The sequence below is a fragment of the Urocitellus parryii genome, chromosome 4 (genome assembly GCF_045843805.1).
Source record: "Urocitellus parryii isolate mUroPar1 chromosome 4, mUroPar1.hap1, whole genome shotgun sequence".
Taxonomy (NCBI): Eukaryota; Metazoa; Chordata; class Mammalia; order Rodentia; family Sciuridae; genus Urocitellus; species Urocitellus parryii.
The window spans coordinates 111237519-111255508 of NC_135534.1; the positions used below are offsets into that span (position 1 = coordinate 111237519).

Consider the following 17990-nt stretch of genomic DNA (forward strand, 5'->3'; position numbering starts at 1 on the left):
GATGATAACAATAATAATAATACAATGGAAAATATGGACAATAATTGTATGCTAACTACATAATTGCACATAATTATGTCAACTATATCCCGATAAAACTCATTAATCTCAAATAAAAATTTGATAACCATTTTAAAGAAAATAAACAGATTAAAAGCTATTGATTAATTACTTTTTCTCATAATATGTTATCTATACTTTATTATTTAAATATCTTTTTAATGTACATTCCCATGTAGTACTTAAATTACTGGGTATAGAAGGCTTTTCAATATTAATTACATTAAATATCTCTTGTCAAGAATAATTTAGTACTTTATTTTGTATCCATATCAATTGATGCTTGCTGAGAGGAACAAAAGATTAAATTCTGAGAGCAGGAATGCAAAACATGAAGTATGGCCTAAAAAATTTAGTAATTTACATTTATGGTGATTCTATCATTGATGCTCAACTTTGTCCTCAATAAACCATGGGAGAGAGAGAAATGAATAGATCAGAACCTTCTTCATAAACACAGATCTGAAGCCTGTTTCTAAATTGATGTGTTTACAGCTTCTAAGTTTTTATTTTATATGTAATTATCTTAGAAATGAAGGAAAGGAGAAGACTACCTATGAAAAATAGGTTTCTGCTCATATTGTAGGAAAAAGAGTTATCCAGAAAGGCAGAGGAAAAGACTGAAGACAAATTCTGCTCTGAATTAAAGTTTGGACAAGACCACTTATATAACAGCTGACCTTGCTGAAATCAGTGAATTCACTGACTGCTTCCTTTGTCTCAAGCATAATTGGGACAATTTTATTAATTCTACAAAGACAACTTAGCCATGGTCTTTGACCATGGAATTCACACATCATGGGAAGAGCTGAACATAACATGGAATCATTCATAACAAAAAGTGTAATAACAATGTTAGGCACTTTTATACATCTGTTTATGTGTCAGGCATTAATTGGAACACATTAATCTATTAAGTCATCAAATTCTCCCAAAAGCAACCTCTAGAAAGGCTTTGCAGAAAGGTCATATGCAAGTCACACCTTTAATAGTGAACAAAATATATCATGGAACAGAAGAAATGAAAGATGTTAATGCAGGCAAAGAGGTGAGAGAAAATAACTCCTTATGGTCATTAACAACCAGAAGAGAGGAGGTACTAGTGAAACAACCTTAAACAAAAGTGCTGAAATTTCACAAGTAGGTGACACTATGTAAAGCTAAGGAGATTTAACTGTGGTAGTAACTGTAGACAATATGAATCCATTCAAGGTGTTAAAGCAGAGGAATTTCAAGTGAGACTAGTCTGCACTGAGAGTACTTATCAGACTATACATGACATTTGCATTTGTTGGAAATACTGAGCCAGCTCTGTCTGCACACTTTATCGATATAGAGCTTCGTATATTGGTCTGGGTCAGTCATCCTCAGGGGATTCCCCAAACCTGAAACTGACCTCATATATTAGATCTGTATATCTGGTTTACTTAGTTTATTTAACAAACATGAGAAGAAGCTGGAACAAAATCACAAGATGTCTAATTGCTCTATTCTCATTCATTCAACCGTATCAACATTTTTCCCCCCTCAGGAGGCATTGTGTTTTGTTTTGTTATATGTTACCATGTTGGCTGATGAGTTTCAAAGTTCTTGCACAAGTCTATAAACATGCTAATCTACATAGAAGATGGGAAGTGGCAGAGGGAAAGAGATCAGCTTCAGGAGCGGAGACTCCTTCAGAAAAGGATTCCTAGTCCAAGTGGAAAATAGACCCAAAACAACCCGAAGTGAAACTACAGATTAATAACTATTTTATCTTATTGAATGGAAAACATTATGGGCAGCAGGATGCAACTGATATTCATGCACATAAAACACATGACCACTGGATGTATAAGTAAAACCCTGAGAATCTCAATGTCTTCTGCTCACACCCAAATGACCATCATCACTTCACTTCTGCCCATCACCAAATTTCTCCAGCTAGTGACTTAATATCTAAGCAACCACTTATTTTTTGCCTCGTGGTAATCTTAGTACAATGCTCTTTCTTGTGACCCTAAGAACCAAATATATATGCACCGGTACAGACTCTTCTGACAAGACTCCATGACACAAGCTTAGGCGAGTTGCCCTTCACTTCTGTGCCCCAAAGTTCATATACTCACTCATCCTGTCCTTCAAACTGCCCACATATTAATCTTTAGTTGTCTGTCAAGGATATTATATTTTCTAGACTTGTTTAAAGAAGAGTAAAAAATAAAATTGGGATAAAGTATGCACACAACTAATAGGGCAAAAGTGAATACTTAGAAAATATTGCAAAGTAGATTGTGTGCTCACTTCCCCTATATTGATTTCCTAAATGTACTTTTTAAGACAGAATAAGAATCATCTTACCTGCAAATACTCATCATCCTGATTTAGTGATGTCTGTGTTCCCTCAGTGTTAGACTTTTTTGTTTTAAATAACATTTCCTTATTAAGTGGTACTTAGATGTTATTAGACTTTTTGTCTTGAAATTTTTTAGTGATTGTCCATACTTCACAACATACACTTACATCCAATTTATGTCTAGTTTCCAATGACACAATACCACTTAACAGGTAGTATAACCAGTTTATAATAACATAGTAATCCTAATTCTTTTTTTCTAATCCTTATCTCTCTTTATGGCTGAGTAACATTCCATTGTGTGTACATATACCATAGTTTCTTTATTCATTCACCTGTTGAAGGGCAACTAAACTGGTTCCATAGTTTAGCTATTGTGAATTGAGCTGCTGTAAACATTGATGTGGCTGTGTCACTGTAGTATGCTGAGACATCAACATTTTGTTTATTGTTCCTTCTAATTGAAAAAGTTTTTTACCAATCCCTTTCTCTCTGTTGTGTGGTAAATATTTATTTTCTTTTATATATTAAGTAAAACTGTACTCATCATATACCATCGGCAATTTCTTATCATTGATGTCATCTTCCTACAAAATACTCAGAAAGTGGTAACTTCTAAGGACCATTTTTTGTTTGTTTTGTTTTGAGCTTGTTTATTTCTTTCTTTTTAGAAAGGCAGGGTTTGGCTTTTGGAATTTCCTCCAATTCCTAGACTCACTCAAGTGATCCTCCTACCTCAAACTCCCAGGAGCTGGAACTATAAATATGACATGACTCTTGGTGTTAAACAATCTGTTTTTCCAACTGTGAACTATACTATAGGCCAGAAGATCATCTAGAGTTATTTTCCATCATATCCCCAATAACTAACACACATCTGGCATATCATAGGAAGATAAAAATGCATTTTGTGAAAATATGAATAATTAAATAAATGACTTTTATTATTGGGAATATATTCCTATATGTTCACAGCACTTACTCCCATACCAAGGAGTCCCCAAGTACAGGTGAATGAACACACTCACCTCTCTTCTGCCTGAAACCTCAATGCCAACTTTGATTTCCAATATCCTCTTTGACTTGGAGGATAAGAGCACTAGACTGGTGTTTGCAGTCCCAGGCACCCAGCATGCTGCAGTCTTCAGTGCTGAAAAGGCTGAGCCTGGTTCTCCATCTCAGGTATTTTGAAGCTTGTGCACAAACCTGTCAGCATCTCCAAGTTTAACTTTTCAGTTTGTGCTTCCCAGCTTCAGACTGGCCAACATACCTCACCTCTTACAAACTACTGAGGACTTCTGATTGATGTGCCAGGAAACATTGTCTAGAGTTTATATTTGCCAGGTAACAAGCGTCATGGGTTCCTGAGAAAGGAAGCAATTACCACTGATAATTTCCCCAATTGTCTAATTTCCGTTCAAATAGATTCCTGTCAATTCTAAACTTACTAATTAGTCATAAAGCTTGGGACATAAAGATCAGCCAAGGACTTGTCAAAATGCATATTCTGATCAAGCTCCTCTGAATGGGGTTTGACATCTTTGTTTCTTACAAGCTTCTAGATGATATGGGTGGTTCACAGCACAGTGCAATTAACAGGTTTTAGTGAACCACAACATATTCTGATGAGTTATATGCTGCTGTAGGTTAGCAACTTTAAAATAAACATGAAGTTACTGCATAGCAGATCTTAGGGGTATTGTAAACAACTGTTGTAAGATCAGGTGATTATCTTCCTTGATTTAATTTGAAGGATCGTTGCAAATAATACAATAGCTTAAATTTAACTCATGGGTTCCACCACTAGGTCCACAGTCACAGAGGACTATGATTTATCTATATTATTTGAATTTTATTGCTAAGTGTAGTGGTTAGAGTTACTCAAATTTTCAAATTGTAAAAGGGTTTTACAAGAAAAACCCTAGAGTGTTCTCTACTGATCACTCTGCTGTGTTTTCAATAATTCATGTTTCTTGTATTCCACTGTAAAATCTGGAGATGGTAGATAGTCTGATTATTTGAACTCATACACCATACAATTGGAAATGTAAATCTAATGCAATAATTACTTCTATATTTAAGCACTTAAATTGTGATGTGACATTTTATTCCTAGGTTCAAATTCCCGGTCAACCTCATACTTTCTAGGTGGCTAGAAAAATAATTTTAATTCTCCAAACCTCTAGGATACAGAGATATAAATAATAAAGCCTTATAAACAATAAATAGCATTACACTTGCAATGTAATGAACACAGTTCCTGTTTCTTCGTAAGAACATTGTAGACTTATAGTTGTTTTTTCACTGTACTCTGTGTTTCATAACAGTGGGGTGATAATTGATTTTCTCAGCATGTCTTCCCCATAGCTCCTTTTTACATTAATGCACATTGAAACAGATAAATCCAGAATGCTTTTACTAAGTATAAAACTTTTAAAATCATCTAAATATTTATGTTCTCTATGTAAAGTTAAAAGTAATTTTTGTGTCTCTGTAAGATTTTTATAATCTTACAACCAACTCTTTTTTTTTACTTTTTCAAAATTTATTGAAAAATTTAAAACAGTGACAGCCAAGCAATAAACTAAGCATGAAACCTGTGTGACTGAACAGTTTGCACGCTCGTAAAGCTGACCTTGATCAAAATATTTAATAAAGGTTATGATGTGACTCAGATGATTAAATTACATACCAGCCATGGAAGCAAAGCAGGGCTGCTGGGCCAGGTCCTACCCCTTTAGCAGCTGGAGGAGAGGGGAACTCTAGAGTACTTGGTGACACGCCAAGGTAGGTGGACACAGGGAAGTACCTGGGGGATTCTCGTAGTGACTATAATAATATATAGTGATGTGTCAGAATCTCAGCCTTAGATATGCCCCTTCTAGTGTCCACTGGCTGAAGATGAGTCCAGCTTCTGATGGGTGAACCAGGCGCCTCGTATCTTGCAGCCCATTCTCTTAAGTATGTGAGGAAGTAAGTTTTAATCCAAGATAGGCTAATTGGAGACCTTCCCTGTGATGTTTGTAGAAGCAGAACTTTCCCATCCCACTCCCAATTGCTGTCTTAGAAGACGAACAGATCAGGACTTTTCAGGAGCTTATGTGTTTCAGAGTTTAGTGGATCCATTTTTCTATTTTTTTTCCTCTAGGGTCTCCATACATACTGTTGTTTTTTTTTAAGTAGACTTTATGTTTTAAAGCAATTTTAGTTTCACAGTAAAATTGGGTGGAGAGTACAAAAAGTTCCCATCTGACCCTTGACCCTACATGTGTACAGCCTCCCCAGCTACAAAAATCTTGTGCCAGAGTAGTGTATTTGCTACAGTCAATGACAACCAACTCTTTTTATGGACTTTGTCTCTGATATCTCAACAAGTCTCAGGTAATATAGGCTTTTGGGAGCCTCTCAGTTTCATCTCACCATCTTCCTTTAGCTTTTCTCTCTTTCTTACCCCTCTATAATACAGAAACCCTTTTTAATAGTGAAGGCAGATTTATTACCCTTTTAATGGGATTTTTTCTAAGTGCATATCAGTATATCTCTGAAGTTGTGCTTAGCACTAGTTAATTATGTATTATTATGCAGTATTTATGGGTTTTAAAAAAATATTAGAATATAAACTTGACATAGTGCCTACCAACAGTGTATAGCATACAAAGTCTCCAGAAATTTGTTAATGGAATTTTTGGTAGAAAGTTTGAGAAAAGGTATTAAGGGGGGGGATAACACATTTCAATGTCTGAGTTTAAAGGAGTAAGCAAGGCAGTGCTTATAAAATTCAACTTTTCAGTACATACTAAAATGTGAGGTTACTTCCACTCCTTTGTGTGTGAATATTGCAATCAGGACAGCTACAGATTTGCTTATGGCCATATAAATCACTATGTGCATAGGGTGGAACAGTGCAGCAGAGCATTCTAAGGTTTTAAAAGTCAAGGTCTTGAATTCAGGCAAAATCTTTTCCTTCCATAATTCAGCAGAATTCCCTTGTTCTGTAGTATAAAATGTTTCTGGTGGGCAGTTCTGAGCACTAACCTTGCAGGCCTCTTGATATGAATGTCACTAGCCCTCTACATATGTTGTCTGATATAACATAAATACAATCTATGATAGTAAGGGTCTGATTAGGAACAATCATGATAATGACTTCCTGCCAGAATCACATCACAAAACTATCAAATCTTGCAAAAAGAAGCAATTATAAGTTTCTTTTACCTCTAGTGGTTTCCCCACATTTAATATTTCACATAGCTGCAATGGGTTTGTCTTGCAGACAATGGGATAGAAAGTAGGATGCAAAAGATAGTGTTGGCACTTCAGAGTAATTCATATTTGGTCAACTGAAAAATTCAGAACTTCAAGATAGATGCAGATCCTCATAATACTAGCAAACCAAGTTTAAGAGCTTATTAAAAAATTTTCACCATGATTAATTGGGATTCATTCCTGGGGTGCAAAGAGAGTTTAATATATATAAATCAATAAATGTTATATACCACATCAAAAAAAAGGAGAAAACCTGTATGATATCCTCAATAGATGCAGAAAGTATTTGATAAAATTTAACATTATATTTTCAAAATAAAAATGCTAAATAAATTAAAAATTGAGGTAATATACCTCATATAATTAAAACCACATATACCATAAGCTAACAGCCAATAATGTACTGAACTAAAATGAGGAAATTTCTCTTTAATATCTGAAACAAGTCAAGGAAATTTTTCTAGCACTTTTAATGGTAGTGGATTACATAAAGCAATCAAGGAAAAATAATAATAAAAATAAAATAATAAATATAAATAATAAAATAATAATAATAAAAATAATAATCATTAAAAAATGGAGGACTGGAGATGTGCTTGCCTGGGTTCGATCCTCAGCACCACATACAAATAAAGATGTTGTGTCCAACGAAAACTAAAAAATAAATAATAAAATTCTCTCTCTCTCAAAAAAAAAAAAAGGAAAATACGTCAAATGCCACTGTTTGTACATGAAGTGATATTACCTATACAATACACCAAACTCACAATAAAAAATCTATTAAATCAAACAAAAGTGTATGGGCTGGGTTTGTTGCTCAGTGTAAAGCATTTGCCTAGCATGTGTGAGGCACTAGGTTTGATCCTCAACAACACATAAAAATAAATAAAATGTATGGTGTTCACCTACAACCAAAAAAAAAAAAGTCAGTAATGTGATTAATATTCAATAGCAAATTATCTAAAATACAAATCAAGGAAGAAACCTATTTATAATAACTATAAAGAAACTTAAGAACAAATTTAATTAAAAAGGTGGAAAGATTTCTACAATATAAAGTACTCATGAAAGAAATTGAAAAGAACACAAAACATGGAAAAACTCTCTTATTCATGAATTTGACATATTCAATATTATTAAAAATCCCATTCTACCCAAAGTTATCTATGAATTGAACAGAATCCATATCATCATTTCTGATATGATATTCTTAAATTAATTATGTAAAACTTAAAATTTATAAATAACTTAAAATTTTTATGTAAGAACAAAAAAACTCCAAGTAGCCAGAGCTCTCTTAAGCCAAGGAAGAAAGCAGGAGGCATCACACTATCTGACTTCAAAATATACTATGAAGCTACTATAATCGTAACTATATTTATGGTATTGGCATGAATTCAGACACACAGACCAGTGGAACAGAAAAGAGCACTGAGAAGTAAACCCACAAATCTTAAGCCAATTGATTTTTGACAAAGATGTTAAAAATACACACAGTTAGTATTCAATAAATGGTGCAGGGAAAATGGAAATCACACACAGAAAAGAGAAACTGGACTTCTCTCTCTCTTACCACTCAAAATGAATTAAGGAGTAAGTTTAAAATTGGAAAACTAAATCTACTTAAAACTTAAATTTAATGGAAATACTTAAGGACACTGAAATGGGCAACAATGTTTTTGGACAAGACCCTCTAACACAAAAAAACAAAAACAGAAAAATTAGATTATATCAAGCTATGTTCTTTGGCTCTAGCTTCTTAGGAGCCAAAAATATAGTTAATAGGGAGAAGAGACAACCTATATAATGGAAGAAAATATCTGGAAACTCTCTGACAAGGCATTGACATCCAGAATATACAAGAAGCTCCAAAAATTCAAAGCAAAAAAAACCCTAGTAGCCTAATAAAAAATGAATAAATAACCTGACTACATGTTTTACATGTTTCTCAATAGAAGACATACAAATGGCTAATAGGTATATGAAAAAACACTCAACATCAATAACCATCAGTTAAATACAAGTCAATCCATAATGAAATTATCACCTAACCTTAGTAACAATAGCAATCATCAAAAGATTAAAGAGGCTTTGGGATAGGACTAAATGATAGAGAATCTTTTTAGCATGCATGAGGCCCTGGGTTTTATCCCTTGAACTGAAAAAAAAAAATAAGGAAGGAAAGAAAAATATGCAAGAGAGGACGTGGAGAAAAGGAGGCATTTATACACTGTTGGTAGGAATGTAAATTAGTAGAGCCATTACAGAAAACAGTATGTTAATTCTTCAAAAAATTAAAAATAAAACTGCCATGTGATCCAGCAATGCTCTATTGCTTATATATACACAAGGGAATGACATCTACATTCCAATATTCATTGTAGCACTATTCATAATAGCTAAGAAATAGAAAAATCCTAGATGTCCAATGAATGGATAAAGAAAATGTTATACCTTATAGAATATAATCATATTCATTACCCAGTGTAAGGGTTCTGTGTTTGGGATTGTGGTCTCTGATGATAGTTTTATGACTGTGGCATGCTTGGTGGCTAAGGAAGTTTCTGTGCAAAGGCACAGAATGCCTAGCTGATAGGAAATGCCTGGCTGCTATAGCAATGCCTTGCATGAGGAGGCTCTGTATTAGAGTCTTACCAGCCTTAACCTTGATCTCAGGCAAACAGCTCCTTGGAAAAAAGAAACTCTCTTGTTAGACAACCACAATATTTCATCAAGCTCCCCATATAATAGTAACTTTAAATAATGGACTTTCTTGAGAGCTACACAAAGCTCCTAACATTGCACATTGCAACTATAGTATATAACTGAGGAATAAGCTGTGTAATGTTGCTAACTATAACCTGCCTAATGACACAATGAGAAATATTGTACTACCGATGTCAGTGACCTAGTGTAACTTATTAATATAAATAAAGCTGGCAGCTTGGACAGGGAGCATTCTGCCATTCTGTCATTCTGCCCTTGCACCTTGCCTCTGTCTCCTTTTGTTTCCTTTAAAACCCAAAATAAAATTCTTTCATTTGTGAACACATGGATAGAGGCAGAGAACCTTAAGTTTAGTGAAATATCCCAGGCACAGAAAAACAAAACTTTATGAGCTTACTTATGTGTGCAATCTAGAAAAATTGTTCTCAATACAGTTGAAAATACAAAGCTGTTACTAATGACTGGGGGTAGAGGACATATGTTGGTCCAAGGATGTACTATTTCCAATCAATGGAAGGAATAAATTCAAGATATCTATAGTACAAAGTTTGATTATATTTAATACCATTTGTTGCATTCCTAAATATTACAGAGTATATTTTAAGCATTTTCACTACAAAAAAGTCAAAATATAAAGCAATTCATATGATAATTACCTCAACAATGTGTGTTTGTATATATTTGTGTGTATATAGAGAGAGATACTCATACACAATATGGTAAGCATAATAAACATAAAATATCAATTAAAATAAATAAAATGTTTTTTTAAACTTTATTTTTTTAAAATTTGGAATTAGTCTGTTAATTGTTTAGAAATATTTGCAAAGTTGAGTTAAAATTGGAAAGAGCTACTGTTGGAGCAAGTTATTTAAATGCTGCTACAGGCAATGGTGGCTTAATTTTCCAGTACATCCTGATAGATGCACACAGGTGCACATGGTGTTTTCCTAGATGATCTTTCTGAGGAACAGGAAGATGGACAGTGTCCTTACACAATATCCTGCCCCACTGGGTAAGCCTAATATATGCATAAGAACTAGTGGGCTCACTTGTAGAAAAGGCAAGTGGATACCTAGAGTTGTAAAGAAGTTTCCAGAGTAAAATTTAAAAGCTCTAGTTGCTGATTTGAAGCAAAATACCATAAGTGAAGGCTGGTTCTTGGATTACAAAGGATTAAAAAGTGTTCCTCATGTCTGCTGAAATGAGAGGCAAAGAGAGAATGTGACATGGGAAACCATGAGAGTCTTGTATGATCATTAATGAATGTTTGAGTGTATATTCTTTCTCCTTTGGAGTTTATAGTCCACTGAAACAAGGGAAATATAATGAACAAACATTCAAATCATCATATGGTTTTCAAAAGCAGTAAAGACTAAAAAGAAACTATTGTTTTCTCTGAGAGAAAAGAAAGAGATAATATGGAAAATTTATTCAGGTGATTTTTCAGAGAGAATTTTCTGAGGAAATAACTTTTACATTTCTATAGCTTTGAGAGGTACATTTTTTTTTCTAAAACAAATTCTGGTAGATGACTCACACATTATCCAGGGGGTAACATAGTCATAGAATATAAGCCATAATTTGAGAGACATTATTTCCCTCAGCTTCAAGTGGGAAAAAAAAAAAAGATTGACTCTAGCTCAGATTCAGAGTCCACAATCAATTTAGCATTTGCTCAGGCAATTAGGAAATCTACTTGGTATGATAAATGTAACATATGACACACTATTAGTGTTCCCAGTGGACCATAGATCTACAATCTCTGCCTGCCGTTCCACTAAAGTCTGGGACAAACTACAGTTTTCATGATGCAAAAGTCTGTGAAAACAAGAATAATAAAATAGGCTGCATGGCTGGTGACATGATCAAAACAACTATCCTCATCAAGAAAAAAAAAATTAAATATTTCTCCTGGATATGACAATATAGGTCATTACAATTAATCATACAATATTCTCCTCCCCCACTTCAAGCATATTATAATATATTTACATATCTCGCTGAATATCTACTTAGGATATAGATTTCTCAATGGCAACATAGAATATATTATATTCGGCTCTGGGTATGCATAATTGCTGTAATTCAGATTGGGTTATTAAATTTCAATTATCTGCCTTCAGACTTGCTAAATTGGTCTACCATGTGTCAGATACACTTATAATTCTTTGACTTGCCTATGTGACATGCTTGAAAATCAAGGAAAAATAAGTACTGCTGTAGGGACTTCTCGACTATTCATAGGTTTCAATAAATTAGGAGATCAGGCATTCGTAAATTACCACACCTACCCTGAGATTGGCCACAAAAGTATGTCAGGATGAAAGCTTCTAAAGCTTGTGTACTATAGGTCAAAACATCATCGTTATCTTACAAACCCCTGAGGAATTCTCCAAAATTAAATATAAGGGTTCTGGACAGCAAAAAATAATTTTAAAACCACAGGCAAACCCATGGAGAGATGACCAGACATTAATTGATGCTGATAGGATTGGGTAGGTTGCAGTTTTCCTTGAAATATTTCATAAAAAAGAAAATGATGAAATTGTCAAGGAGTTAAGAGGTGGCAGCAGCTGTTCTAGGTCCTAGATGTGGCAGTAAGCAAGATATACAGAGAGGACCTGTGGCAGGAGCAGAATCCTGTGCAGTTTGGAAAATAGGCAGGGAATGTTCTCTCTGATATGAGGTAACTGACTCATAGTGGGGTAGGGAGAAATAAACACACTCTAGATAGGGCACAGAGGTGGAGGAAAGGGAAGGGGCAGGGGTTTAGCAAGGATTGTGGAATGTGATGGACATCATTATCCAAAGTACTCGCATGAAGACATGAATTGGTGTGAACATACTTTATATACAGAGATATGAAAAATTGTGCTCTAAATGTGTAACAAGAATTGTAATGCATTCTACTGTCATTTATTTTTTTAAAAAAATCAATTTAAAAAGAGAAAAAAAAGAAAATAGTCAGGGAAGAGCAAATTTGAAGAGTAAATTCCCTCAGGTATACTGGGTTGGGCATGACCTGAACATATGTCTCTCTGAACTTAGATTTTAAAGTATTGTTTAAGTCTGAAGTAAGAGAGAAAAAAAATTAGAAAGACAAATAGGGCATATGGAAGTAAGGGGAGCCCCGAATAAATTATATTCTGCTCTGGGTATGCAGAAAGGTTATCATCCACATTGGGTTATTGGAAATTAGACAAATAGGACATATAGAAGAAAGAGGAGCCCCAAAGCTAGAAATTATAGTACAATATTTATAAGCTTTATGCAGCTTATATAGATGAAAGAAAAAAGGGTGGTAATCAACTTTGGAAGATGTCATTTTCATTATAGTTGAGAAATGAGTTTTTGTCAATTGTATAGTAGAATTGTAAAGTGAGGGGGGTTAGCACTAATGGTTATAAGGATATTTGCCATTATTAGCATTTCTTCTAATTTTTTCTTCTGTGATACACATGAGATAGAACCATGCTGAGAAAAAAATCAAAAAAACCATAGTCATAGAAATAATATAAAAAATCCTAGCAAATGAGGAAAAATATTTACAAATAGACTAAACTACATGATATTGATTCATAACATGAAGTCAATGACTTAGATCAAATAAATCATCCACACATTATTTCTCTTCACAGAAATGTTTTTCTGTGTAGCATTTTCTTCAGGGCAACATTGACATCTTTATTCCTCAGACTGTAGATCAGGGGATTCAGCATGGGCACAACAGTTGTATAAAACACAGAGGACACTTTCCCTTGGTCCATGGAGCTGACTGATGATGGCTGAAGGTACATGAATGCTAGAGAACCAAAGAAGACAGCAATAGCCACAATGTGGGAGCTGCATGTGCTGAAGGCTTTGGCTCTGCCCTCATTGGAGCGAATGCGCAGGATGCTGGCTATGATGAAAATGTAAGATCCAAAAATCGTCAAGATTGGGACAAAGATGTTAAATGTGCCAAAAAATAAAATCAGCACTTCATTGACATAGGTACTGGAGCAAGAAAGCTTCAGGAGGGGAAGAAGATCACAGAAATAATGGTTGATCACATCAAATTTGCAGAATTGGATCCTAATCATGCAGCCTATATGAGCTGATGCACAAACCACACCTATAATATACACCCCTAAAATCAGGGAAAGGCAGGTCTGGGAGGACATGATGACATGGTAAAGCAGTGGGCTACAGATGGCCACATAGCGGTCATAGGCCATTGCAGCTAACATGTAACACTCTGCAACAGCAAAAAGCAGGAAGAAGTAGAGCTGAGTCATGCATTCAGGGTAGGAGATGATGTTCTTCTCTGTCACAAAGTTCACCAGCATTTTGGGAGTGATCACAGTGGAATGACAGAGGTCAATCAAGGACAGACTGCTGAGGAGAAAGTACATGGGAGTATGCAGGTGAGAGCTGAGCCCAATCAGTGTGACCATACCAAGGTTACCCAGTAATGTGAACATGTAGATTCCTAGGAAGAGGAGGAAGAGAGGCAGCTGGAGCTCTGGCTTCTCTGAGAGTCCAGCCAGGATGAACTCAGTCACTCTGGAATGATTTCCTGCTGCCATGTCCTTTATTCTGTTTCTGAAAGGGAGACAGAAACCATGATTGTTGGAGGGACTTCGTTACTCTTTTCCATATACATAAGAGTTCATCATATGTATGATTTCTGGTTTATGTATCTCTTTGACTTCTAGATAAACTGGCTCAGTTTACATAAATAATCTTTGTCACAGTTTAATATTTATTCAGAATTATTTTTAATTGTAAATGTACATATGGAATGTACTTCTTATAAATGTACTTCATATAATGGAGTAAATTTTAGTCATTTTTAAAAACATTGAGCTCTTTAAAGTGTCTCCTATTTTGAACATTTCAATGATTTCAAGCCAGGACTTCTTACTTGAGAATTGCAAAGCTAAATATTTAGAGAAGTCAATATCAATGGGTAGAACAGGATGACAATTTGGAAAGGGCAGAACCTGCCTAAGGCTTTTTAGTTTCTGCCAGTTGTGAGCAAAGTTCTTACTATCACCCGTTACTTTAATTTTTTAAAATAATTCTTAGAAAGTCTGCATTTCCATGAAATCATTAGATTTGTCAAATGTTATTGAAATTAAACAACATCTGTAACAACTACTGTGCAATCTGCTAGTGGGTTAGCTCACATTTAGCCAGTTTGTGTTCTCAAGACCAACACATGAGGGAAATCCAATCAATTGTGGTTAATGCCCAGGCCTTAAAGTCAAATAGCATGGGTACATTAGGCCCACTCACTTACTCACTGAAACCCTTAAGAGTGAAATATATATTTTTGTCATAATTTTATATCTGTATAGAGAATAAATGTGACACTTCATAATTAAATTGGCAGAGATCTCATCAGATTATGAGCAATATCATGATCATGTTATTACCTATAAACATTGTATCAGTTTGGAAACAAACTACTTTTATCCATTTAATTCACAAAGCAGACATTTTCATATCTCCATTTCCATTCAACTCCTTTATCTATGTGAATTAGGATAAAATACAATGCAGAAACATAAATTGGGAAAACATGTAATTCTAAGCAATGTCTCCCATTGTCTTAAACCATCAATAGACAATTTGATCTTTGTATACACCAAAGCAAAATCCCAAATAGAGTTGCAATATTAAAAATGTGAAGTGTCAGAAATGTAGAAATGTTAGACCTCATAACCATCAAAAAAATTCATAGATTTAAGCAGAAAGACTAAAATAAATTTTGTCATAATACATTCAATATACTGAACTTAAGAAAAATTAAAAGAAAGACTAAAACTAAATATCTAGAAGAAAAGACTAAAGTCTTTGAGATCTTGGAATAATTTAAGATTTTTAGAAAGGACACAAACACAAAGACACAAAAATCAAAACAAACAAAAAACACAATTATAAGATTAGTTAATGAAACTCCACATTATGTACACCCACAAGAATGGGATCCTAATTAGAGTAAGTTATACTCCATGTATATATAACATGTCAAAATGTACTCAACTGAAAAAGTGAAAAAAAGAAAGAAAAATAAACCAATGAAATGAAAAAATACATAAATCTAACAAAGGGCTTCAACTAAAATATATGAAATATATGTACAAGTAATAAAATGAAAACAACTAAAATTTTAAAATAAACAAAATATATGAGCAGATAACTTATAAAAATACATATTACTAGTCAATAAGCATATTAAAATATGTTGTTAGTATTGATCAGTGAAGGAAAAAGGAAATATCTCTATACATCTATACATGGGTTAAACAAATTTTTAAAAATGCCAAATGTTGGTGGTGATAAGAAATTGGTAACCATTTGGAAAACTGTTTGTCAGTTTATTATACATTTGAACAAACATGTATTACATAACCCAATATATCTATCTGTATCTCAGTTTTCATTCAAGAGAAATGTAAACTTTTGTCTATGGAGAGATTAGTCTCTCCATAAAATGTGCACATTAAAATGTGCACAACAAATATGAATTGTAATCCTTTCTGCTGTCATATATAACAAATTAAAATTAAAAAATAATTTGCACAATAGCTTTCTACATAACAACCAGATTAAAAACACTCAAATGTTCATCAACAGAGAAAAAGATGAAAGAGTTGAGGTTCACAAGAATATCAACCCATCCCTGCAACTGAGACCAGTGTCTATCTCTCTTAGAATAGTCAGGATGAGACTTTGGATCCCTGGCTGGGCAGGGTTATTGCCCCTTGCCAACCTAAAGCAGCCATAGAAGAGGGATCTTCACCCCTCACCAACCTTTAAGATTAAGGAACCTAGTCTGGGACATTGGGATGAGATAGGTATTTAGGATAAAGAGAGAGAAATACCCAATCTTAAGGGAAATGCCCTCAAGCCATTGAAATGAAGAATCAAGTTATTGAGATGCAGAAAATAATTTCAAATCTTGGCCAAGGCCCTTGGCAAAAGCCCTTGTAAAATGAAGGAAATACATAAGCCAGAAAACTGGCATGAAATTGTGCAGTTCCATTCTGGATCCACCTGCAGTTCAGCCCCCGATACAGCTCTTCTATAAATATTGGACCCTCAGCTTAAGTCAGCCTGCTTTTTCATTCTCAAGGCACCCTGCATTCTCCCTTGAATATGTATCTACCTTCCTAAATACACCTCTGTCAGTGCCTCCAAAAAACAAAAACAAAAAGAAATAGAGTTGAGGTTTACATATACAATGGGATGCTACTTGGTATTTAAAAAGGAACAGATCACATATACATGCAATGACACAAATATTAAAACACTCTTATTTTTGGAAAAGTTTCCCTCAAATATTTGGAAATATTCTTTGTTTGAGAATTTTTAGAAATGGACTATATTTCTGTGGAGAATACCACTATAAGATTTTCTTTTTTATCAGCTTTCTTAAGTTATTGGAATTTCAACATACTTGACCCCTTTGCAAATGATAAGATACATTGCAATTGTTCTTAGTAATGATTTCTTAAATTATAGACTCTGCAGTAATTTCTGTTCTTGCATTTTCAATGTGGCTAAATTGGGGATATTCTGATCTCTATTGCTCATTCTAGAAATTGTCCAATTTTATTCACCAGTTTAAGCACATCAACATTTGACTCTGTTAATTTTATGAGTTATATATTTGCTATTTAAATTTTTCAAATAAGTGTATTTAATTTTTACACATTTATTTGGTATGATTTTCATAAGTACTTGAAGTAGAAACTTAAATCAACACTTTGATTTTTGTTTTAGTTAACATAAGTTAGAGATTTCCTTCTAAGTCCTAATTTAACTGCATCTCACAAACTTAATATATTAAATTTAAAATAATATTTATTTTGAAATATTTTACAATTTCTTTTTCATTTTTTCATAATATCACAGATTATGTATAAGTCTCTTGTTAAATTTACAGATATTGTGTGTTGTGTTTTGGCTCTTTCCTTCTTAAAATAATGGTCATAATTTCACCATAGTCAATAAACTTTGAAATTTCTAAGTAATTATAGTTTGCTGAGGTTTTCTTTATAATAGAGTATATGAACAATTTTCCCAATATTTCCCAAATATTCCCAATAAGAATATCTTCTTCATATTATATACACATATATTCATTCACATATATTCATATATATATTTCAATTATTTCTAATTCTGTAATTATGTTGTTTAGTTCTTCCATATGCATGTTTATTTTTTGAACCACTGTTCCATAGCTATTGAAGAAGATATGGCAACATCTTCTCAAATTTTCTTATTTTTCTTTTTCTTCCTTTACTTTTTCAAACCTGGATCAAACCCTTTTTGTTTTATAATGGACTGGCCAACTTGATATATTGTAATGTGCTTCTCTTAAAGCCTCTTTTTCCTGATATGTGTGTATCATATTTTATTTTTGGTTAGTGTTTGCAAATCATATCATTCTCCATCTACTTCCCTTTCATAATTCTATGTCCTTATTGATAAATCCAGCCTAATTCCTTCTTAAGATTGGGAGCCATCTCGCCACAAAAGCAAGAAAAGTTAATAAATTACTATGATTTCTTAACTTGTTTGGAATGCCTGCCCGTGCCTTGAA

At 33.7% G+C, this 17990-nt stretch overlaps 1 protein-coding gene across 2 annotated transcripts; it reads right to left on the bottom strand.

Annotated features, from left to right (window-relative positions):
• Window positions 1-13023: 13023 nt before the first annotated feature.
• On the bottom strand, window positions 13024-15928 carry LOC113176405 (olfactory receptor 8G1-like). Of its 2 annotated transcripts, XM_026380888.2 has the most exons (2): window positions 15914-15928; window positions 13024-13959 (listed from the first exon to the last, which is right to left on the bottom strand). In XM_026380888.2, exons 1-2 carry the CDS (start codon window positions 15926-15928, stop codon window positions 13024-13026), a joined length of 951 nt encoding a protein of 316 aa, XP_026236673.1. The 2 variants fall into 2 exon arrangements, with proteins under 2 accessions (XP_026236673.1, XP_026236674.1); XM_026380889.2 differs by lacking the exon at window positions 15914-15928 and having other exon boundaries at window positions 13024-13962.
• Window positions 15929-17990: the final 2062 nt, after the last annotated feature.